Here is a 25,499-nt window from a genome sequence, read left to right on the forward strand (position 1 = left end):
GTGATATGATATTATCAGGTGGGTAGACCAACTCTAGACCCAACTTAGTGCCAGTGATATGATATTATCTGGTGGGTAGACCAAATCTAGACCCAACTTACTGCCAGTGATATGATATTATCAGGCTAGTGCTATGATATTATCTGGTAGGTAGACCAAATCTGGACGAAACTTAGTGCTAGTGATAGAATAATGATGGGTAGGTAGACCATTTCTAGACCCATCTTAGTGCTAGTGATAGAATAATGGTGGGTAGGTGTACCAAATCTAGACCCAACTTATTGCCAGTGATATACATTTTTAAACTTATCCTATCTCTCATGTTGTACTCTCTCCCTCTTCAATTCGACCAGCTGAGTGGAAACGACTTGCAAACAAAATCCTTGGCCTCTTGGTCCTTTCGCCTGTGCACTCCATGCTGCTCCCCTAATTGGACAGCTTCTGTGTCGCCTGAGAAGCATGCAGCACGCTCCACTGTCTGCTCACATGAACACCTCTCTCTGATCATTCTCATTCTTGGAGCAATGTTTTAATCTGAGCAGTGGGGAGGCCGGGTGGTCATCCATTGCGTGAGATAGGATAAGCATCTGAATATACAATCTACTTAAAATTACTAATTCTTTATTATATATTCCTCCTTGGGGTACTTATAAGCATTTAAATGTCCATTTAAAATACCTACAACAGTTGTAACAATATTTGAATAAAAATATTTACAAAACAAAAGACCACCCTTACAGGGCCTTCCGGCCCCCTACAGCCAAGAGCAGGTAACTCTAGACCGTGACCTCATACCTCACTTTCCATGCTGTCGTTTACCGGCAAGACGTGGGTCCATTCCAAGAAGGTTTCATTTCCCTACGCAAATTATGAGTGTCTCAGAAACAGCAACTGTATGTATGGTTCTCTTTTTTCCCTGCATGGGCGATTTGGAGACTTGTTCTGAACTTTTTCATTCATAATTTCTAGTTGTAACTTGGTACCTGTCGCGGTCGGCTCGCCGGGTGCGTGTCAAGATGGCGGACAGGTCCCTTCGTTAGCCTCCCTGTTCATTGGTTTCCCGTGTGGTTTTTCAATGTTACGGGTGGTTATAGTAATTTTTATTTATATGTTGTTACATGTAGGGCGTTATCACCGCTGCTAGCATTTTCTATCTTACGCTAAAAGTCGTAATTGTTAGTTATGTTGCAGTGCGTATTGATGGTTATTGTCAACTGCATGCTACGTTTGTCGCATTAGTTGTGTCGCCCATGCGTGTTTGTTCATATATGTATGTGTGTATGGGGTAGATTGCTGCACAGGTTTTTACTTGTTGCAGTTTAAATCCTGTACTTCGTGCCTCGCTGCCATTCCCGTCAGGGATACGCACGAGGTGTGTTTAAGATGTCTCATGCAGACTGATCATGAAGAAGAGGGGTGTCCGGCGTGTGCGATTTTCACGCCTCAACCCATTAAGGCAAGGCGGGTGGACCGGCTGTTTTACAGCAACCTGCTTCGGGCGGGGGGGTGATATCTGTGCTCAGGATCCCCCGTCCAAGCGTTCACATAGCAAAAAAAAGGGGTCTGCGGGAGCCGCTTCCCATACGGAGCCGGCTCCCAAAAGAGCTAAGGTTACCAAGGAGGCTTCGTCTGAAAAAATTAATGCTCCTTCTATATCTCAACCTTCCCCAGTCTCTGCTTCCGCCACCCCCCCTGTTGTATCGGCACCCGTTGTACCTGTTGCCTCTTTAACTGCTTTGTTTCAGGAACAGATGTCGTCAGTGAAATCACTGATCGATACGGCGTTGGCTGCGTTGGCTGGGTTCCGTAAGGAGCTCAGCGCGCCGGACGTCGGGGTTGGATCGGACACATGTGGGGGTTGGCTGCGCCCGAAGTTTTGCTCGAGAACGCTACCTCCCCTTGGGCAGCTTGATCCCGGCTTAGGCCGTGGGGAAAGCGCGCCCGCGGCGCCTGGTGGCAACCTAGCTTCACGCTCAGGTCCGTCACAGGTGCCTGGCGCCGGCGATGCAGGGTTACCCCTGTCTTCGCCTGGTGCCCTGACTGGCGGTCGCCTAGGCGCCGACCAGCTCGGGGATACCTCGGCGCCTGGCAGCCAGTCTGGGTTGCCCGGGAAGCCTGTTGCGGCAGGTTCCTCTCGGCGAAGCTGGCGCTGCTTCCACCCGGCAGGGCTTACTCATTCCTCTGGCTTCTTTGACCTTTTGAATCTTTCTTGTTCAGCCTCTGGCGTATCCTCGGCGGTCTCTAAGGAGTATGAGTGTACGGCGGCCGAGGATTGTGCCGAGGTGGATATGGAGGATGATGAAGGGAGGGAGGAGTCGGAGGCGGGAGTTCCGTACTCCTTTGGCCCGTCCCTGTGGCAGGTTCGGGATAAGATCGCCGAAATCCTGCCTCAGGTGGCCGCTACCGTGACAGGCGCCTGACCCACGCTGAGTTTCGCTCTCCGGGACGCTTCAGCTTAGCCGGGTCGCCGAGGCACGCCTCCGCATTCTGCCATCACTGGTGAGTGAGGTGGTCAATCCTCTCTTGACTGGTGCCCGCACGCGGTTTGATTTGCCCGACGTCGGCAAGCGGTACCAGTTGGGAGAGGAGGCGCTGTTCGAGCCGCCAGTGGTGGACGAGTGCGTCTTTGCTTCCGTCACGACGGTCTAGCGGCTTCAACTGTTCGAGGATATTCTACGGCTATTTCTGCGTTTCATTTTCCTGTTGACGATGCTCTCTTGGGGCAGCACCCTCTTGTGCAGCGCTTTTTAGCAGGCGTGGACAGAATCCGTCCAGTTGTCCGGCGGATTAGTCCCCCTAGGGACTTGTCAATCGTTCTTGACAAGTCCCACTGTTTCACAATCTGTCGGCTCTTTCACTCCAGCTGTTGACGTGGAAGACGGCGTTTCTTGTGGCGGTGACTTCAGGCAGGCGGGTTGGCGATATTCACGCAATGTCGGCCGATCCCACGCTTACTGTTTTTCACAAAGACAGAGTTAGCATACGGCTGCCTGATACTTACCGTCCTAAGAAGGATATTCCCTTCCATGTGATGGCGCCTATTGAGCTCCCAGCTTTCACTCAGCCTTCCCTGTCCGGTACCTTCTACGACGTGCTCACGTCTTAGATGTCCGTAAGACACTTAAGGCTTATATCAAACGAACAAGGGGTACCCGTAAGCAATTGTTATGGCGGGGTTCAGGCTGGTCTTCCGGCGACCAAGCCAACCATTTCTCGGTGGCTTGTCTCTGCCATACATATGAGCTATACTCAAACAGGGCGTATCCCGCCTGTAGGGTTGAAAGCTCATTTCTCGTTAGGGCAGTTGCTACATCGAAGCTTACGCTGCAGCTGCCCATTGAGGAGATCTGCTCCGCGGCTATTTGGAGCCGTCCGAGTACGTCATTACCAACTTGACAGACTCTTCAGTGAGCGTGCTCGGTTCGGTCAGTCAGTTCTCTCCAGTGGGCATGGTTCCACCTCTGTAGCCGATTGAGCTTTCGAGGATTTTATTATGTGAACCATTCTATGCCAATTTTTTAACACTGGTGTTGGGTTTTAAAAATCTTGTTTACATATCCCCTTGGTGACGGGTTTTATGTGGTGATGGTTTTTATTCCCATGTCTTTTGCATTCTGCTCTAGACTTACTGGCCTTGGAAACTTTGCTGAATATATATATTAAGGCATTTCGCTTCTGGCTGCTTATTATGGACCCCTTATCTTCGCCTCGAAAGTGATTACGGAGGGGGAGGGTTTATCTCGCTTGTTTGCATTAGCTTAGGTTTCGCTGGGCAATTAGCATATATGTTCAACCCTGACCCTGGCTCATGCCCCCGCCTGATTGGCTATGGTGGACACGGACCGGTAAGTGAGCTTTTTCTGCTATATTTAGCTTCGAAATTCCATTTCTTGTCGGGGGTGTTTTCTGCAGACAGAATGCCACTCCTTAGTCTGCCTTTAGGAGTCTGTCTTATGCTTATAGTACCCCAAGGAGGAATATATAAAAAAGAATCGAACTAACCTGTAGAGGTTTCAGATTCTTTGAATATATTCCTCCTTGGGGTACGCCCGCCCACCTCCCCACATTCTGTCTGACGTCATTCAGCATGGAAAGTGAGGTACGAGGTTACGGTCTAGAGTTACCTGCTCTTGGCTGTAGGGGGCCGGAAGGCCCTGTAAGGGTGGTCTCACAAGACAAAACGTAGTTTTTGTTTTGTAAATATTTTTATTCAAATATTGTTACAACTGTCGTAGGGATTTTAAATGGACATTTAAATGCTTATAAGTACCCCAAGGAGGAATATCTTAAAAGAATCTGAAACCTCTACAGGTTAGTTCGAATTTTTAAAACTTATCCGATCTCACATATTGCACTTATCTCACGGTCGGATGGCTCGTGCAGATTACCCTGGTCAGGACAGTGCGAACAGCTGACTCTGTGTAGTCTGAAGCCAACCGTAGATAGCAATGCACAAGGAAGGCCTGTTACGAATCCAACATACTGATTTTTATGATGATTTCATTCTGTATTCTTTGCTTGAATTGTGGCAAAATCATGTGTGAAAGATTGGCAAATCAAACCAACTCACCCTGAAATCTCCGTGAAACATACATTAGGAGTTCAGATGCAAAGTTTTCCCACCATGAATTGTTTTATTTCCAATTTTGGTAATGAGATCAAGCAGTTTTAAATCTAAATCACCTATAACTTGGGGGAAACATATTTGAAAAGTTTATTTCTCTGTCTGGCTTGTAATTCTTGTAATATCTCTTATTGTTGAGACCAGAAGCATGTAACACACACATAGAGGCAAAAGAAGTTGGTGAACTTTCATAAAGAATATTCAGAAATAGATTCATATTCTGAAGAAATTTGAAATTTTTATTATAAATTGTATATTTGTATACTTATCCTATCTCACGGTATGCACCTCTCCTCTACTTCTACGACCATTTGTGGAAACATGCTGTAGGCTAAGTTGAATCAAATCTTACTGGCCTCTGACCCGCCCTGACCTCTGCCCCCACTCCGACATCAACACCTGTCAATAATCTCCGTAAGCGTGGAGCTCGCTCAGATGATTATGTGACTACCTGTGCCTGTCATTCTCGTCTTGGAGCTTCCAGTAATCTGTAATGTGGGGCAGGTCGGGTGGGTCCTATCGCATGAGATAGGATAAGTATATAAATATACAATTTATAATAAAATTTTCAAATTTTTAAACTTATCTTATCTCACGGTATGCACAATCCCATGGCTGGTAGGCGGGTCGCAGATTACCCCGTTACTACCACCAGGAAAAACGCATAACCCAAGGAGGCCAGGAGAAAGCACCAACTCCCGATATGCAAACTCCAACTTGAGATGGGTTTCTTCACGTAACCCCTTGGCTTACACAGCACAAAAACTCTAGGGAGTGGGCGCTCCCGAATTAATGTGGTTTTCGGCTGCAACTTTTGACAAGCAAAAGGACGCAGTTTGGCAAGTAGGCCCCGCCGCCCCGCGATTTATCAGGTGACCCCAGTGAATTAAAGTCGAGGACCTTAATCTGGCCAGTCCCTGCTTCGAAACTACCCTCCACAGACACGGGCTGGAAGGCGGTGAAAGAGGGAATAGTTCGGTTGCTCAACTAGTTTAACGTTCAGTACCAATCTCCCTAACTTACCAAAGGTGAGAAAGGACTCAGGAGCAGAACGCTTCGAAAACCATGTAAGTAATCGGAAATCAACACTTCACTGACGTAATTGCTCAGAGAGTAGAGGTCAGTAAGCGGAGTGTCGATCATCTCTGCATGTAGCACAAGACTGGCCTCACAGTCTATTAAGTCATAACTGATGACAGTGCAGACACGCCCTATTCCCATAGGTGAGAATAATCTAAGCCCAAATGGGAAAAAGTACCAAGACATGGATAACATCGATATCTTTTATTATGTACAGAGCAAAACCAACCAAAGAAGGATTGCTTCATCTGCGATCCTGTGAGGCAGCTAGGTAAATCCTTAATGCACGCACCGGGCATAAGGACAGATCCTCAGTGTCATCTGGGCCCAAGATAGTGGACAACGGCGGAATCGTGAATGTGCGATCCGGCTGTCCTGGTAACTGATTCTTGGCGAGAAAATCCCACCGCAAACCAAGGAAAACTTTCGCATGTCTAGACCTTTCAAACCGTACCCCTGAAACATCAAGAGCATGCAACTCAGAAATACGAGCAGCCGTAGCCAAGGCCAATAGAAAGAAGGTCTTAAAGGAGACATGTTCGAAATCTTTCTCCTCCAAAGGTTCATAATCAGCTGACGTGAGATGAGCAAGTACAACGGAATGATCCCAAGCTGGAGGCCGGGACTTCCGAGATTGGTCAGCCAGTTTGTAAGACCGGAGGAGAGACTAGAGTTCAGGGACAGTGGACACCTTCACACCTGAGGCCGCTGCAATGACCGTGTTAAGAGCCACCAGATAGGTAGATAGTGTTGAACCTTTGAGTTTTCTGGAGGTTCGGAGATGCTGAAGGTACTCTGCCACCATCTGCGGGGACGCCGTAGTGGGGGATGAGATGCCCCTCTTCCTGCAATGCGCTTCGAAATTCTTCCATTAGTCATCGTAGAGTGACCTCGTAGAAGTACTGTAGTAATGGTAGTAGCCACACGCTTAGAATAGCCCTTAGCCATTAACGACCGATGTAGATGCGCCAAACGTGCAGATGGAGCTTCATCGGAGACCAATGTAGCTGGTCGGAGTGCAGATGTACCAGTAGATTGGGCCGAACAGGAAGTGGCATGGGATCTGGTTCGGCTAGGTCTTGAAGGTTTACGAACCAGCTTCTGGCCGGCCAATGGGGCGCGACCAAAAGCAGAGTCATCCTCTGAGTTGCGCGCAGCTTAATAAAAAAACGCGAGGAAGAAGGGCCACTGGTGGAAACGCATAAGCGTTCAGGTTCTCCCACGGAATGGCTAGAGCATCGAGGTCCAAAGCCAGAGGATCCGGAATCACTGACACAAATGGTTGAATCGATTGGCGAAGAGATCCACTGTCGGAGTCGTCAACGGGAGGCAAAAGGTCTGGAACACCTGAGGATGTAATTTCCATTCCGTTGGAGAGGGACGACTCGGTCGGGACAGAGAATCTGCGATGACATTCTTCACCCCCGGAATGTGGTTGGCTCATACCAAGATGTGGAGAGAGTCCACCAGATCGAAGAACCGTTGGGTCCACTGCAGCAGTTGAGTAGACCCCGTGGACCCCATCCTGTTGATATGCCAAACCACCGCTGCGTTATCCGACCGGATCATGAGGGAAGTTGCTCGTAGGACATCCTGCCAGTGACTGATTGCAAGCATCACCGCCCTGAACTCCAGAACGTTTATGTGACAGGCGCGATCGATGGGAGACCACCGCCCTGCCACTTGTTGATTGAGAAGATGAGCTCCCCACCCGTGTAGAGACGCGTCCACATACAGGTGGTGAGACGGAACAAAAGGCCCTAAACAAACTCCGTCGCAAACATTCAATTCTTCCATCCACCACAGGAGATGGGGATGGAGCTGCAGAGGTAGAGTGATCAAGGCAACGGGATCTCCCACTCTGATGTAAGGCGCTAGAAGAACTGCAAGGGACGAAGTTGTAGTTGACCCCTGAGGGTCAACGCCTGAGCCGGGTTGTGCCAGTGCCAGAGAAACCAATCGCTGAATCTTGCAGAAACGATCCCTCGGGACAAAGAGTTTGTTGGCCTCTGTGTCGAACACTGCTCCAATGAATTGGAGACGGCGTATAGGGGCTAGTTCCGGTTTCTGCAGATTGATTAACCAGCCTAATTGGCGAAGAAGCTGTATCGCAAACTGCATGTGACGAAGCAGAAGGGCATGATCAGTCTGCGCCTGAATGCAGTCGTCGATGTAAACCTCGAACACTATTCCCTTGCAGTGAAGGAATCTGGTGATAGGCTTCGTTACCCGTGTAAACAGCCACGGGGCCGAAGAAATTCCAAATGGGAGGACATGCCACTGATAGTGGGTGCCCTCGAAGACAAACCGAAGGAACTTGCGAAGAGCCAGAAAAATCGGGATGTGAAGGTACTCATCCTGGAGATCGAGACTGACCATGTAGTCTCCCGGCTTGATGATTGTTGAGAAGAGCCACCGACACCATACGAAAGTGAGTCGGAGGTTGTAGAAACATTGTATGGAAAACCTTCATATTGAAAATTAGTCTCAACTTTTCCGAATCTTTCTTTGGCACCAGAAAGATTGGCAAATAGAACCCCGGGTCGGTCGGAGCCAGGCCCAGGGCTCAATCGCAAGCTTCTGAAGGAGAGTGTCGATTGTGGAGCGTAGAACAGCCGTCTGAGATAGGATACGTTCGAGTAGCCAAGCTACCATGACAGCACTGAAGAAGTGCTGAATGTAGGAGGTTCGTGGCATGGAGATGTCGGGAACGTACACATTGTACACAGTGATGAAGGCCATATAAACAGTGATTGTAGGAACGTATAGTTTGCCAAATGAAGTGTTGGTCCGCCAGATGGAGTGAGAAAGTTAGTAGATACGTTGCATGGGATCGTCAGTCTACCGGAACATTGGTAAAGTTGATGGAATGGCAGAGGTAAAAAAGACCAATGACTCCAGACACGTTCGATAAAGAGGCGAAGGTAGTAACATCGATGCCTACGGACAGTCCAGACATAGCTGCAGTGACCTCTGAACTGGGGCCTTCAGCTAAACAAACGAGTAAACCCAGCCAAAGTGAAAGCGTCTCGGCGATTCCGTCTGGCACCCTCGGTAAACTGTATCTCCTGCCTGACTGACAAACTCGACATAATCACTCCTACCGGGAATGGCACCGTTCATCATCACTGGCAGTTAAAGGCTGGGATAGGTATCCGTTTCGTGGGACCAAGACAAGTCTGTCAGGTACTTCCTAATCGATGTATCATCAAAAGTCTCCGGTTAACAAACAGAAGTCCGCCATTGCAAATGCTACCGACAATGCAATAACGACAAAAACCTGGACAACACAGATGTCAATCAACCAGGCGAGTCCCAACCCATAAAATCTGGGTAAAGGGACGCTAGCTACTTGACCAAACATCACTGCTGGTACCACACGCAGAAACTGTGCATAAATAGACCAGCTTGATATGCAGGAATATTGTACGACACTTCACTGAGTCTTGTTACTATATACAGACTACTCGTAGCAGCTGTGTGGTGTATCACTGGGTGTAATCGTGGTCTGTTTCGCAAGCCTCAGCACCCTTCCTTTCACATCATCGTCAAGTTTCTGGACAAATATGTCAAACCGGACGGTTGTAGAGCTGATATCTACGTCGAAGGGTAGATAGATTCGGTGAATCGAATCATTCATGAAAGGTGAAGATCGGATGGTAGATGACGGAGGAATCTTAAAAAATCCGAGATCATCAATCACCGCCGTAGTGTAGAGGCCTGTGCTACTGACATAACTACTACCTCTGTGCAACCAACCGAAACGATGCACTAACTGGAAGCGCCATACTGGATGAAAACGTTGATACAGAAGAGTGCGGCGCACTGGAGTAAAGCGGCAATCTGGATGGAAACGTTGATCCATAAGAAAGTGTTGCACTGGATGGAAGCGTTGATACATAGGAGTGAGTGACTTTGGTTTTACGCCGCTTTTAGCAACATCACAGCAACACCATGGCGGGGGACACCAGAAATGGGCTTCACACACTGCACCTTTACGGGGATTCAAACCCGGGTCTTCGGCGTGACGAGCCAACGCCTCAACCACTAGGCTACCCCACCGCCTCTTGATACATAAGAGAGAGGCGCACTGGAGTGAAGCGGCGCTCTGGATGGAAGCGTTGATACCTAAGAAAGTGTCGCACTGGATGGAAGCGTTGATACCTAAGAAAGTGTCGCTCTGGATGGAAGCGCTGATACATAAGAGAGCGGCGTACTGGTGTGAACGCTCTGTCTGTTCACAAACACCGTAGAAGCAGGAAGCGTAACCCCGAAGCCAAGCTGAGCACCAGTAAAAACTGTAGAAATAAGGTATCAACGCCGAATTTGGAAAAAGTGTTGAAGTAGAAATACAGTAGACAAAGTACCGTAGTGTGCAAACTAGTAAACAAACCATGATGACAGTATACGCATAGAGGGAACCAGATGATTCGGCGAAAGCTGACAGTCCAGCGAACACTGTCGGATCGGCGAATACTGTTAGCGGCGATCTGGTATGGTGCAGGGATCAGGATCGATTAGGTGATCTGGTTCGGTACTGTGATCCAGTTGTGTCAAGTGATCAGGTTCTAAAGCGCTGAGTCAATCAGGACCGGTGCATTCGTCTTAAACGTCATACCATACAGTAATGGTGTACTGGACTGAAAGGTGTTCCAATCAAACAACAGTTCACTAAGTTGAATCGTTGTTCTAATCGAAAACGGAGCACTGTTCTGAAGCGTTGATCTAATCGAAAAGGCACACTGGGCTGAAGTGTTGATCCAATCAAGGCCTGCAAGGTACGGGAAAGGTGTTGAAAGCGCCGCACTGGATGCTACAGTCATGGCTGATGTCACCACAGAAAGATATGAGAGCGCCGAACTGGAACAAAACGCCGCATTGGAAGCAAGGGCCGCAAAGGTTGAAGCGCCGAACTGATCCCTGTGGTTGAAAGCGCCGAACTGACTGCACTCGCCACATGAGAGTGAACGCTTTCGCCAAGCGAACCCACCATAGCAGAGGGGGGGGGGGAGCACTCAACCAAAGCGGCGCACTGGAAACAAACACCTGCCAAGGTAAAAGGCCGAGACTGTGCTACAGAGGTTGTTAGCACTAGGTACCACTCTCGGAGCAGATAAAACTTGAATGGAGACGGGACTAGACGTTTGATGACGAAAGAGACGACGAAGATACTCGCTCAAGTAGGAGTCTTGAGGCCACCTCTAAAAAGTCTACGTCTAGATGCAACCCATCGATATTCAGAAAAATCATCATCATTGAAGCATGAACAAACAGAACACCGATGTGACCAACTACAACAGCCTATACAATCCACAGACAAAGTGTGTGGATCAGCAGCGGAAAAGTTGCTGTTGCACTGATCACAGTGTTTGCGTTTCTTAGAAGAACTTTGATTCCATTTATTTCCCATCTTGACAATCAAATGATGTCTAACTGAGAGAACAACACACGTCCACTCGGTGTAGCGACAAGAAAGGGATTGACAGGCACAGGTAGTCACATGATCATCTGAGTGAGCTCCACGCTTACGGAGATGATTGACAGGTGCTGATGTCGGGGTGGGGGCAGAGGTCAGGGCGGGTCAGAGGCCAGTAAGATTTGATTCAACTTAGCCTACAGCACGTTTCCACACATGGTCGTAGAAGAAGAGGAGAGGTGCTTACCGTGAGATAGGATAAGTTTAAAAATTACATTATTCACTGTTGTATCCTGTTCACCTTTTAAAGCCATTTTCAATTTTAAGAAAGAAACTGTGTTATGTAAGCAGTGCAACTTAAGTTAATGACAATCCAATCAGGAAAATGTGCCTGTTCCCAGGAACCTATACTGGTCATAAGAGGCGACTCTATTGATTGTGTGTGTCATCGTACCCGAAAAAATGTCAAGATGCATCTTTTCAAATGAATAAAAATTCATTAATAGGTTATGTTTATGTTCATTTTCCTTTTCGTACCTGTTTAGGTGAGAGCACATTCTTTGTTGAGCTAAGTGAGACATCAGCAATCTTACAACATGCCAGCAAGCACTCTCTTGTTCTCATGGATGAACTAGGTGAGGTGAAAGTGTATTGAGATGTGCGATACAAATGTATAAATATTCTGTTTCTTTTATAATAGAGAAGGACATATTAGTGGTTGAAAGCGAAATGACCTTCACATTTGACCTCCATTTTCCATGTTGTTTGCCTAGTTACATGACAGTCAAGATGAATGTAATTTTGGCCTACATATCCAGTTCAGCATGGCTATATTTTATGAACATATTCTGAGGTTGTCTGATGTGGTGAGAACTCTTTCATTAACATTATCATTACATGTCCTTTCTGATATTTGTGTCTGATACCATAAATATGTCTTTACACAGGTCGAGGCACAGCCACATATGATGGCACTGCCATTGCCTGCTCTGTTGTGCAGGAGTTATCCAGCGGTGTCAACTGTCGCACGCTCTTCTCAACTCATTATCACTCACTGGTGGAGGAGTTCAGTCATGATACTAATGTCAGGCTGGGACACATGGTATGTAGAGATGCTAACGTATGGCAGGGACACATGGTATGTAGAAATGATAAGGTCAGGCTGGGACACATGGTATGTAGAGATGATGAGGTCAGGCTGGGACACATGGTATGTAGAGATGCTAACGTATGGCTGCGACACATGGTATGTAGAGATAATGAGGTCAGGCTTGGACACATGGTATGTAGAGATAAGGTCAGGCTGGGACACATGGTATGTAGAGATGATGAGGTCAGGCTTGGACACATGGTATGTAGAGATGATAAGGTCAGGCTGGGACACATGGTATATAGAGATAATAAGGTCAGGCTAGGACACATGGTATGTAGAGATGCTAACGTATGGCTGGGACACATGGTATGTAGAGATGATAAGGTCAAGCTGGGACACATGGTATGTAGAGATGTTAACGTATGGCTAGGACACATGGTATGTAGAGATGATGAGGTCAGGCTGGGACACATGGTATGTAGAGATAATAAGGTCAGGCTGGGACACATGGTATGTAGAGATAATAAGGTCAGGCTGGGACACATGGTATGTAGAGATGCTAACGTATGGCTGGGACACATGGTATGTAGAGATGATATGGCTGGGACACATGGTATGTAGAGATGCAAACGTATGGCTGGGACACATGGTATGTAGAGATGCTAACGTATGGCTGGGACACATGGTATGTAGAGATGATGAGGTCAGGCTGGGACACATGGTATGTAGAGATAAGGTCAGGCTGGGACACATGGTATGTAGAGATGATAAGGTCAGGCTGGGACACATGGTATGTAGAGATGATAAGGTCAGGCTGGGACACATGGTATGTAGAGATAATAAGGTCAGGCTGGGACACATGGTATGTAGAGATGATAAGGTCAGGCTGGGACACATGGTATGTAGAGATGATAAGGTCAGGCTGGAGACACATGGTATGTAGAGACAACATGTAGATGATATGGCTACACATGGTATGTAGAGATGCATGGCTGGGACACATGGTATGTAGAGATGATAAGGTGGGACACATGCTGGGACACATGGTATGTAGAGATGATAAGGTCAGGCTGGGACACATGGTATGTAGAGATGATGAGGTCAGGCTGGGACACATGGTATGTAGAGATGATAAGGTCAGGCTGGGACACATGGCATGTAGAGATGATGAGGTCAGGCTGGGACACATGGTATGTAGAGATGATGAGGTCAAGCTGGGACACATGGTATGTAGAGATGATGAGGTCAGGCTGGGACACATGGTATGTAGAGATGATAAGGTCAGGCTGGGAGAGATGATAAGGTCAGGCTGGGACACATGGTATGTAGAGATGATGAGGTCATGTAGAGATGATACTGGAGATACATGGTATGTAGAGAGATGATATAGAGGTCAGGCTGGGACACACATGGTATGTAGAGATGATACGGTCAGGCTGGGACACATGGTATGTAGAGATGATAAGGTCAGGCTGGGACACATGGTATGTAGAGATGATAAGGTCATGGCTGGGACACATGGTATGTAGAGATAGATGACACATGGTCAGGCTGGGACACATGGTATGTAGAGATGTAGAGACGATGGGTCAGCTGGACACATGGTATGTAGAGATGATGAGGTCAGGCTGGGACACATGGTATGTAGAGATGATAAGGTCAAGCTGGGACACATGGTATGTAGAGATGCTAACGTATGGCTGGGACACATGGTATGTAGAGATGATAAGGTCAGGCTGGGACACATGGTATGTAGAGATGATAACATTGGGAATGAGATGGCTGGGACACATGGTATGTAGAGATGATAATAAGGTCAGGATGATGGACAAGGCTGGGACACATGGTATGTAGAGATACAAGGCTGGGACACATGGTATGTAGAGATGATAAGGTCAGGCTGGGACACATGGTATGTAGAGGCTAGGACATGGACACATGGTATGTAGATGATAATGAGGAGACATGTAGGCTGGGACACATGGTATGTAGAGATGATCAAGCTGGGACACATGGTATGGGACACATGGTATGTAGAGATGATAAAGGTCAGGCTGGACACATGGTATGTAGAGTGATGAGGTCATGTAGAGAGATGATGAGGTGAGGGTCAGGCTGGGACACATGGTATGTAGAGATGATAAGGTCAGGCTGGGACACATGGTATGTAGAGATGGATGGTAAGGATGATAGGCTGGGACACATGGTATGTAGAGATGATAAGGCTAGGACACATGGTATGTAGAGATGCTAAAGTATGGCTGGGACACATGGTATGTAGAGATGATGAGGTCAGGCTGGGACACATGGTATGTAGAGATGATGAGGTCAGGCTGGGACACATGGTATGTAGAGATGATAAGGTCAGGCTGGGACACATGGTATGTAGAGATGATAAGGTCAGGCTGGGACACATGGTATGTAGAGATGATAAGGTCAGGCTGGGACACATGGTATGTAGAGATGGGCAGCATGGATACATGGTGACACATGGTATGTAGAGACATGGTATGTAGATGTCAGGCTGGGACACATGGTATGTAGAGAGGCTGATAAGGTCAGGCTGGGACACATGGTATGTAGAGATGATAAGGTCAGGCTGGGACACATGGTATGTAGAGATGATAAGGTCAGGCTGGGACACATGGTATGTAGAGATGATAAAGGTCAGGCTGGGACACACATGGTATGTAGAGATGATAAGGTCATGGCTGGGACACATGGTATGTAGAGATGATAAGGTCAGGCACATGGTATGTAGGGACACATGGTATGTAGAGATGATAAAGGAGGCTGGGACAATGCTATGGGACATGGGACATGATGTAGAGACATGGTATGTAGAGAGATGATAAGGTCAGGCTGGGACACATGGTATGTAGAGATGATAAGGTCAGGCTGGGACATGGTATGTAGAGATGGCTGGGACACATGGTATGTAGAGATGATGAGGTCAGGCTGGGACACATGGTATGTAGAGATGATAAGGTCAGGCTGGGACACATGGTATGTAGAGATGATAAGGTCAGGCTGGGACACATGGTATGTAGAGATGATGTCAGGCTGGTCAGGCTGGGACACATGGTATGTAGAGATGATGACACATGGTATGTAGAGACAGATGGGACACATGGCATGTAGAGATGATAGGCTAAGGACACATGGTTCACATATGCTGGGACACATGGTATGGTATGTAGAGATGATGGTCAGGCTAGGACACCTGGTACAGGCTGATGAGACACACATGGTATGTAGATGATGAGGCTGGGACACATGGTATGGCATGATGGGTCAAGATGGATGTTATCAGGGTGATGTTATCAGGGTGGTTTACATTGTTGTTGATGTTTTAGTTGTGGCAGGAAGATTTCCTGGGATAGTACATATTGGTTTAAATGTCCAGAGCTTGACATCAGTGTGACTTTGTTGACTTCAGGCATGTATGGTGGAGAACGAGAATGAGGAAGATCCATCTCAGGAAACTATCACCTTCTTGTACAAGTTTATCAAGGGTGCATGTCCCAAGAGTTATGGCTTCAATGCTGCTCGTCTCGCCAACATTCCTGAGGAGGTAAAGACTACCATTTCATTGTTTCTCTACCGCAGGATCAATCCTTCATTCAAGTCATGTAGAAAACAAAAGTTTTAAAGGTGTTGTCAATGCTCAAGGTTAAGAGAGGGTCAGGGGGATTGGCAAAATCTAAAGAAACTGTTCAGCTCAGATGCTTCACCAGCAGCTCAGTGGGACATAAGGTCTATCCGTTTATGATAGATATTTTTCAGATTTATTTCTCAAATCCTTTGGTCTGTGAAAGAAAGAAATATAAATTAAGACTTCTATCTTTTTAATGCCTACAATGTGTTTTGAAGGGAGTAATGAATCTATCTATTTGTTTGTGCCAGATGTCGTTTCATGAGCAGATTTTGAAAACTGTTCTTTACAAACATTGTCACCTGGATAATCCTAGTGGTGAATTTGTGCTTTGCTATTAACAACGGCCTCCAGTTTGTTCAAGTGTGGAGGAGATGTGTTTGGCCTGTCGGGCTAGGGTTGCTAATATTCCTCTCTTGAAGTGAGGAAATTGGTTTGTTGAGTGGTGACGGTACTGCTCGGTATGGGTTGGCTTACGGTACACACTGGTCTGGAGTTTGTTGTCTTATATTTTTTATGCCCCCGCCATATATGGCTGGGGGCATATAGGGTAACCCTCCGTGTACGTCCGTACGTCCGTACGAAACAGGGAATGTACTCTATCCACTTCTCCACTAAAAATGCTCTGTGGAATTCAATGAACTTATACATGGGCTTTCTTTGGACTCTAATGGTGTGCATCTCATATTTTGTTTTTGTATTTTATTGTGTTTTTTGTAAGTTTAGAGATATTTGAACTTCTATTCATCCTGTTCGTCCCATACAACAGGGGGTGTACTTTATCCACTTCTCCTCAAAAACCACTGCACAAAACTCATTTAGCTTACATATGTCTTTTACAGAGACTCTAAAGGTGTGCATCTCATATCTTTTTTTTGTATTTTATAGTTTTTTGTATGTTTAGAGACATTTGAACTTAGATAAATTTTGTTGAATTTCTCTATGATGATAGTGAAATAGGGAATTAAGTCTATCCACTTCTCCACAAAAACTGCTCAACAGAATTGATTAAGCTTATACATGTGTTTCATTGGGACTCTAAAGGTGTGCATCTCATGTTGCATAGATGTTTATTTTGAACTTGTTCGTGAATTTTTTCAATTAGTGATCTTTATATGTCTTATGAATGTCAGCGGGGGCATCCGTGTCCATGGACACAATTTTTTCTTGTTTACTCTAATAAAGGTGAAATTCATACGAGTGTGTTGGACATTGAGATAGTTGCAAATGTCAGCTATGTTCGCAAGTTCATTGAAACTGCTTGAGTAGTATTATAATGATGGGTCTATTACAGGGTACCCTGTGGGTTTATTTTGGTTTAATTCCGCTCCCAGCATCCAGTGTCCCCCGAGCGTGAGACATTGTTCGATGTTCCCCTCTTATTGACTACACGACTATCTAGGCCTCAACGTGCTGAGTGGAGTTTCTTTTATAGGAGGTCTTAGAAACTCCTAACGAGATCGAGGTCTAGACTGACTGTTGGTGTCCTTATGCGTAAGTCGTGACGCCATCGATGCCGATCCATCGTTTCGTGTCCATGGGGGACAGCGACGTCTTGTCAAGGATGATCCCGTAGATTTTGAGTTTGTCGCTTCTCAACACATTCATTTGGTGTTGGAACATTTTATTCTTGAAGAGAGCCTGTTTGAAGAGGGTGTGCTTGATGTGCTGTTTCACCACTTATTTTTTTCACACCCTTAGCCTTTCGGATTTCGGCGGCGGCTTTCTTGATGGAATACATTTAGGTCTTAACCTTTCATCTTGCCGATGACCTTTTTATTCGTTTGGTTGTGTAGGGCTTGGTATGGGGGGTAATCACTTGTATCGTACAGGTGCATGTGTTTAGCCATGTCTTCGTACACATCCTCGGTACGAATTTCCATCAGCAGGAAATCTGTGTCCGTGTACAACACTTCGCACCTGTCACTGTATTGCTTTTTTAACTCGTTGTAGTAGAAATCGTACATCAAGTGTTTGGATAAGTTGAGAATGCTCATCCCCACGTAAACGGGTCGGTTCAGTTTGATACGGCTTTTAGTCATGTGTAGCGCTGCCAAGTCGTTATCTAATATATTACTTCGATTGAATGCCGGGCTGGCTATGAGTTTTTCCTCTTCGTGTGATTGCACTCGTTTCACATTCACCCTTTTTCTCAAGTTTTTCATGGTTTTGCTGAATACCGAGTTATTCATTAACTCATACAGGTTTTTTTCAAAGTCGCTCTTGGCCTTTTTTCTCAGATCCGTGTTCAACCGGATGTAAGGTTCCATACAGGGACTTTGATCGAATTGCAAGACCCGATGTATTTTGTTCAGCTTCATGCCCAGCGATAAGTATAGTTGCAGATTCCGATAGTGCACGACATATTTTTTTCTTGTTCATCAAGAGTGGTACAATTTTTTCCATCTGAGCCAGTGTATTATCACCCAAAAATTCTCACTGATAGTCGGACATCCAGTCTCGATTCACCATTAATCGTTTGGGAGCCAGCGGATAACTGTTGTGCGATTCGTGCAATTCCACGGGGTACTCCAAATCCACTTCGAGGATGTAGCCTTTGTTCGAATCCGCGGTGCGATGCTCATGATATCGATCTCATCGTCAAACCATTCGAATCCCCCGTTGGGTAGATACTGACTCATAGTCCAGCCATACAGGTTGTTAGCGTCTAGATAGAGGATGTGGTTGGAGGGTTTACTCGAGTCCTAGCCTTCCACGTATGGGTTGTTTGTTTTCGCATAGCGTTTGGAGACCATGGAAATCCCACCACGCATTCCTTTCTCGATGAACAGGTGCATGTCGTAATCGGTGAACAATTCTAGTTTGACACCCGTTTTCTTAAGCAGAGCATCCCACGAGAGACCGGGGCTGGTGTAGTACCACGCAGGGTCGAATTGATATTGTTTCAAACACGTGTTTCTGAAAGTCTCGAACACATCGGGCCAGCAGGAGCATGTCTGTTTTCAAGTAGAGATCGTGATAATCACCTAAATGTTGACAGCCTAGTTTCTCCCACACATTCTGAGCGTGGTCGCAATCGTTCTGGGAGATGGTTGAGTCGGTTAAGTTGCTGTAAAAGCAGTCGATGGGCGGTAAGCGCGTCTCCTCAAACTTAAACCAATCGTCCATGTACTCGTACGGGTACACACCCTTTTTTGACAGCAGATGTCGAGTTGCTGCATCGGTGTATCGATGGGTGATGGCGAAGGTATCGTTGGCCTTGACCAAACTGTCGAGCGATGACAGGAGAAACTGAGCGCTGTCTATAAATCTCAGACCGTTGAGCAAGAAGGAAATGTATTTTTCCATGTTGTTGGGGATGCACGTTAACTTGCCCTCAATCTTCGAGATGGCCTGCATGATCAGGTGGGCATCGTAACCTCTCAAATTGTGTAACACCATGGGGATGTGGATGGCTTTGGGATCGATTCTAAGCTTTAAGTTACACGCGTTATGGCCGGCACCTCGGTATCGACCGGTGATGTGATAATGGTCTCTCACAGAATCGTCTTTAACCCTTTCAACACCGCAGGCCGCTTTAGCGGCCACAACGTTATGAGTCCCCAGACACCGGAGGCCGATTAAGCGGCCAGGCAGTAGTCACGTCAAAATGAGACATAATTTTAGGAACCTACCTGACTTATGATTCATATATTAAATCTATCACATTTCACAATGTCTGAAAACACTTATTAAATTTCAATTTATCATATATTATCAGCAGAATTAAAATTATAAACTATTTTTCGCAATGTTATTGAAAACAACGATTCTCGGACACATGCTTCGCAGCGGGTCTACAATAACATTGTGAAAGAGCAAAAATAACGATGTTTCGAGGAATTCATTAAATAAATTGAATAAACTAATGAATAAAATCAACAACATTCATAAAAGTTGTCAAACGTACATATAAAATTACTATTTCCATCTTTTTGTGCGATCATGTAATGCAAGTCAAGTCACTGACGAGTGACATCTCGGCTCTCGCCGCCTCAATCTTCACGCTCGGACACGATGTTTAATGCGAAAATATATACATGAAGCATTTTTGTCACAGGTCATAACCTAGCACTCGATACGTCCAATAAGTTCCATAATTTACGTACAGGTAGCGATTTCTTGCTTAATATGTTCAGAATAGCATTATTTTACCCAAAACTTTTGTCTAAATCTGAAGGTTTTCGTTTACGAGGACGGTATCCATTGCCGTAATATGATTGGCTGCCTTAGGTCACGTGTCTGATTTTGACCAATCACGACCCTTATAGCAGACTGTGGCTTAAAAAGCCATTAAAACCAATCTTTATCCAATAAAATCGCTTCTTACAACTGTGAAAATACTCTTGGCAAGGGTACAGTGATATTGTTGATGTTCAGAGCTTTGAACGATGCCGCCATCAAACGATTAAGCCGCATGTTATGCATCTGAAGGCTTCAAACGGAGGTATTTTCCGTTGTTATGTCATGTTACCGAGCGGAAAGCCACAGATATCGGGAAATAGGCGACCATACATATTATTTAAGAAATCTTTTTATAATAATTTTCTGATGACGTAAAATTGAAAATATAAAAGAAAAAGGCACGGGCATGTTATCACATGTCACAAATGGAAAAAAATCGCCATAGTTTTTGCTTCTTTCGTGGTTTATCTGGACGTTATAAATGTAAGCTTGCATTTTCATTCAAAAATACATTTATTTAAGTTGTAGTTGTATTATTTGAATAATATTATAAAAATAAACTTCATATTTATCAACAGTAGGATTAGATCTTTTAAATGGTGTATGGGATGTAGTAGCAATAACGTTTTACAAGCTTATAATTTCCTTCATAATCATAGGCTTCATCTATGACCTCAGGGTCTCTGGGAACTCGGTGTCACGGCAGTAAATGCCTCTGGTTGACTGGTGTTGAAAGAGTTAAGGGGTCCCTGACATACATGACAATATCTAGCTCGTCGATGAGCTCGCTTATCCTCCGGTGTCATATCCATGGGGCAGGGTCCGACAAAGCTTCCCTGATTTTTCTCTCTTCGCGTTGGAAGAACATGAGAAACGTTTCGGCTGCGTTGGAACCTTGGTAGACCACAGGAGCGTTCGTTTGGCTTCGCAGGCTTCGTGTTCTTGCGTTTTGTAAGTGAAACTGTGTTCGGTCATGATGTGTTCGACCTGATTGATGAGGGCTTCGAAGTCAGCATAGATGATGTAGGGTACGGACATTTTATGTTTATGGTTGATGAATTTTAAGATGTTTTTCTCTTCAATTCGAACAGCGGTCTCTCCCACGCCTCGGCAATCCTCCCGGTGTGATTCCAGCAGGTTGGCTCGCATGAAGCCATGCAGGGACTGTTTGCAGAAATGTTTCTTTCTGGCGTGGTTCGATTGGTCGTACAACAGTTGACACAAACTTTTTATCGCCGCGTAGTGATACTGGTTGCCTTTTTTGATGAGGAATAAATTGATTCTGCGCACATCATTGGACCTGGAGCTGATTCGGTGCACGATGGGTTTGTCCCCTTCGTGACCGAACACGTTAATAGCCAAAGGGTTTTGCTTTTCGAATCGTGTCCAGTATGAGATTGGTGTGAGGCGTTCTACACCTGTGAAGTCGAACCCAGATGCCTCCATGATGGCGGACCCAGATGCACGGATTACCTTTCGGTTCATGCAAGGCAGCTATGACCGCCACCACAGCGCAATAATTATTAACATCCTCCCCTTTGGGTTCAGGGTTGAGGATGGCCTTTTCATCTCTGAAATGCTTCGGTACCAGGAGGTACAATCCACCTTTGAATGGTTTGTAATTCGCCATGTTGAGATAAACGGTGTTGACGGTACCCACCACCCATCCCGAACCTCGATGCGTCCATTTTTCCAATGATGCTTGTATTTTTTGGAATGAGGTGTCGATGGAGGATTCGATCAATTCTAGGACTTCCTGCTTGCCTCTGAAATAAGGTTCGATCGACTCGATACTGCCATCTGACTGAAGTTTTTGGAACGTCATTTTCATCTTCAGTTGGAATGTGTTGGGGGGGCAGGATTGGGAGAGGATGGGATTTCCCAGGAAAAATGGGAGAGGATGGGATTTCCATATAGATATATGGAATGTAAGGGATATATACTTACCTAGGAAAAAAACCAACCCGTGCCACCAAAAAGAGATTTGTCTTTGGACCAGATCCAAGAAATACGCTCCCTACGCGGTGTGCTCCCAGCAAGCGAGGTCAAAAAGTGCTTCGGTATTGGGTCCGCAAGTCTATACGAGCTATGGCGAGAGCCGGCTAAGAACCTTCAACCGAGATAGCTCCGCCCTCCAGCACAGATGTATTGCCTGCCGCAGGACCTTTGACCCTCTTCCCTGCTAGCGAGACAGCTCGGCCCACCATCCAGGACATCTACGACCGCTTGGGGAGGCTCGAGGTTCATGTGGAGCAAACCGCGACGATGTTGTCGGCTCGTGCCGAGCAAACTACAACGATGTTGGTCGACATCTTGTCTAGGCTGGACGACGACGGCGGAGGAAATAGAGGAGGTACAAGAAGAGATGCATCTGGATATCCATAAGGTGAGGCAGATGCTAGAATCGGCTCAAAAGTGGACCTACCTTTCGATAGCCGCCGTGTTTCTCTGGAAGGTCATTTACAAGACCTGGAAACATTGCACACTGGCCGACAGACCGGTCGGCGAGAAGACACCCAAACCAGTTTTCGTGACTAAACCCGGGACCCCTTCCATATGGCCTAGAACTATATAGTTTGCTGGTTGAAAAATGGATTTGTGGTTGCTGAAAAAATGGGTTACCCTAGCGAAAACGAGATTCTTATAAACAATACGTCGCTGTCCCGCATGGACACAAAATGATTGCCATCGATGGCGTCATGACTTACGCGTAAGGACACCATCTGTCAGTCTAGACCTCGACTTGTTGGGAGTTTCTAAGATCCCCTATAACAGAAACACCACTCGGCATGTCGAGGCCAAGATAGTCGTGTAGTCAATACTTTGGGGAAGAGAGACATCGAATGATGTCTTACGCCCGGGGGATGCTGGGAGCGGAAATAAACCAAAATAAACCCATAGGGTACCCTGTAATAGAACCATCATTATAATACTACTGCTTGGTTGAGGAAGCTGCATCTTGTGTGTGATTGGTTATGGCTCTGGTACTAGTAGATTCATGTTGGTTCCAGGTATTGTTTGCGATGGTTCCATGTACTGACAAATGATGCTTCCTAAAATTATTGTTACAGTTTTTGTTTTGACATGTGATTTTGTAACTGTTGCAAATAGTAGCCATTAGTGGAACTACCAAGCCATTAATCACACTGTCCTTTGTGTTTCAGGTGATCAAGGGAGCAGTTGGGAAGGCAAAAGAGTTTGAAGAATGTTTTAACAGATTGAAACTTCTTAAGTATGTACAAAGATGTGTGGTTTGTAGCCAATCCTGGGTGGTTCTAGTTCTAAAGTACATGTCAAACAATATTCTTTTGAACTTGTCTCAGAGCTTCATCTTTTATTTTGGGCACAATGTGTGAAGCCCATTTCTGGTGTCCCCCGCCGTGATGTTGCTGGAATATTGCTAAAAGCGGAGTAAAAACCAAACTCAGTCAGTCAGTCATCTTTTATTTATTCATCATATAAACCTCAAATAACTCAAGTTATATTTGCTGGTCCCTTCAATTTGTCACAACATTGTTTGACTGTATGTACAGTAATCATGAAAATGTCTTCAGTTATTATGAAATAAATTTGAAAATGTAGCATTTGTATTTGCAGTAATATTTGATGGATGTAAACACTCTGATATGACATGTGTTTGCTTCAGGTCCCTGTGGTGGGAGTGCACTGCAGACAGAGTGCGTGCCATGCAGCAGGTTTACCAGTGACACTTCTTCAACATCCTGCTTGAGAAGTGCAGTGTGATGTGTACAGTAGGCCCGTAGGTAGCAGTGGAACAGTCCATGTTGCTGATGATGAGGATGATGACAATCATGCTACACATGAAAACATAGAACAGACAGAGGGCAGTGACAGAACATCTGCAGTCATCCTCCAGTCTCTCCTGGGGCTCAATTGAAGCCATGCCTTCTTTCAGCATTGCAGGGCAGACATGTCCAATCAGCACTGAAGCTGAAGACTTAAAGCAACATATTTGGGACATGTAGTGTTCATATAAGGAATCAAATATGATGATTGATTACGTTTTTCAGCCTGAGACATTTTTGTATCAGAACTTTGTTACCCAACCACCAAATTTATGTAAGTAGTGTGAAAGATAGTACATTTATGTTCACCTGCTTGTTAGTGTTGTGCAGTTATCTGGAACAAAGAAATGTTATGACATGTCTGTAGTTTGAGAGTTCTGGATTTAAGTGAATGGAATTCTACACAAGCGTGGACGGGGCTGAAGGTGAGGTAATTGACAGAGAGTCAGTGTCTATATGAATGTGTGAATTGTAATGGCTGGTGGATGCTTGACAACATGCCACAGTCAGCTTGTCCTGATGCAAGAATCCTCCCCATTACAGGGTGGAGGACATTTGTCATCTTATTCCATTAATCAGTTCAATGCAAGTATCACATACCAAGAGAAAGCGTTGACTGGACAGTACTTTGTTTCATGTGTATTTGACACAGTAAACAGCAGTGAAGAGTCACTGACAAGAAGCATGTTCACCTTAAATGATTTAGGTGCTTTGTGGCACACTCAGTAAACACCCTTTTTGCAAGGTTTGGCTAAAACCCAGTTATCTAACCTCCATGTTATAATATTGAGATCCGGTTGGTTTCACATGATTTGACTATCCTCCCTACAAGGAAACCAATAACACCCTCCGTGAAGAAAACAGACATGTTGAGTGGGCACAATAAATCTCCAAGCACCCATCTGCAAAGTAATGAGCTGCACAATGTTACAGGGTGAAAATAGAATTATACAGCCGTTTCCAAGCTATTGGTCTTGGTTTTCATTCTTTTACAATGGTAGATTGAAACATGTTGGTAAGATAAATTTGTTTTAGTTTTAATAACTCGTGGTATATGTGTTTTTATTTGTCCCTCGTTGTATAACACTTACCTGTGTCTTGTGATATGAACCCTAATGTACCTCGCATGTCATACTGCCTCAACATGAAGTACTCTGGAAGGGAATCACTCCCTTTTAATTCATATGCTGATCATACAGAACAAACAGTTTCTAATTATTTTCTTTTATTTGCCAACCCAGGTTTGTCAAGTGAGTGAATCACAGTGTAATTGCCATAAATAGCACCACAATACAGAAACTGTATACATATGTAATCATATCAAGTATTGCAGCTTGTTTGTACAAACCTTACATGAATATATATTCAGGAACCATATATACCTACTTAATCACAATGCACAAATGTTACAGCTTGTTTGTAGATACAAAGACACACTTATTACATACCAAAATTTTAAATCTGGAAAGTTTTGCCAACAGGAAAGCACTGTGAAAATTGCAAGTGTGAGTCACTCAATGTCCGTCACTAACCTGCCACATTTTAGCAAGTTACTTATATAAGGCTGAGCATTCCAGACATTTGCCAACCAGTCTATATTGTAAGATATATCCGCTACTCCAACAACAACAACACATGCA

At 45.4% G+C, this 25,499-nt stretch overlaps 1 protein-coding gene across 1 annotated transcript in view; it reads left to right on the plus strand.

The window, feature by feature from the left end:
* Nucleotides 1-24,903, plus strand: part of LOC124285920 (DNA mismatch repair protein Msh6-like) — a 139,165-nt gene extending 114,262 nt beyond the window's left edge. Inside the window, exons 31-35 of the mRNA XM_046722197.1 lie at nucleotides 11,665-11,755; nucleotides 12,068-12,222; nucleotides 15,653-15,787; nucleotides 23,218-23,285; nucleotides 23,700-24,903. Coding sequence (XP_046578153.1) covers nucleotides 11,665-11,755; nucleotides 12,068-12,222; nucleotides 15,653-15,787; nucleotides 23,218-23,285; nucleotides 23,700-23,760 — 510 coding nt within the window. The 3' untranslated portion in view covers nucleotides 23,761-24,903. The remainder of the gene's footprint in view (nucleotides 1-11,664; nucleotides 11,756-12,067; nucleotides 12,223-15,652; nucleotides 15,788-23,217; nucleotides 23,286-23,699) is intronic.
* The last annotated feature ends 596 nt before the right edge of the window (nucleotides 24,904-25,499 follow it).

The sequence above is a fragment of the Haliotis rubra genome, unplaced genomic scaffold (genome assembly GCF_003918875.1).
Source record: "Haliotis rubra isolate DU_JTF1 unplaced genomic scaffold, ASM391887v1 Scf370, whole genome shotgun sequence".
Classification (NCBI taxonomy): domain Eukaryota; kingdom Metazoa; phylum Mollusca; class Gastropoda; order Lepetellida; family Haliotidae; genus Haliotis; species Haliotis rubra.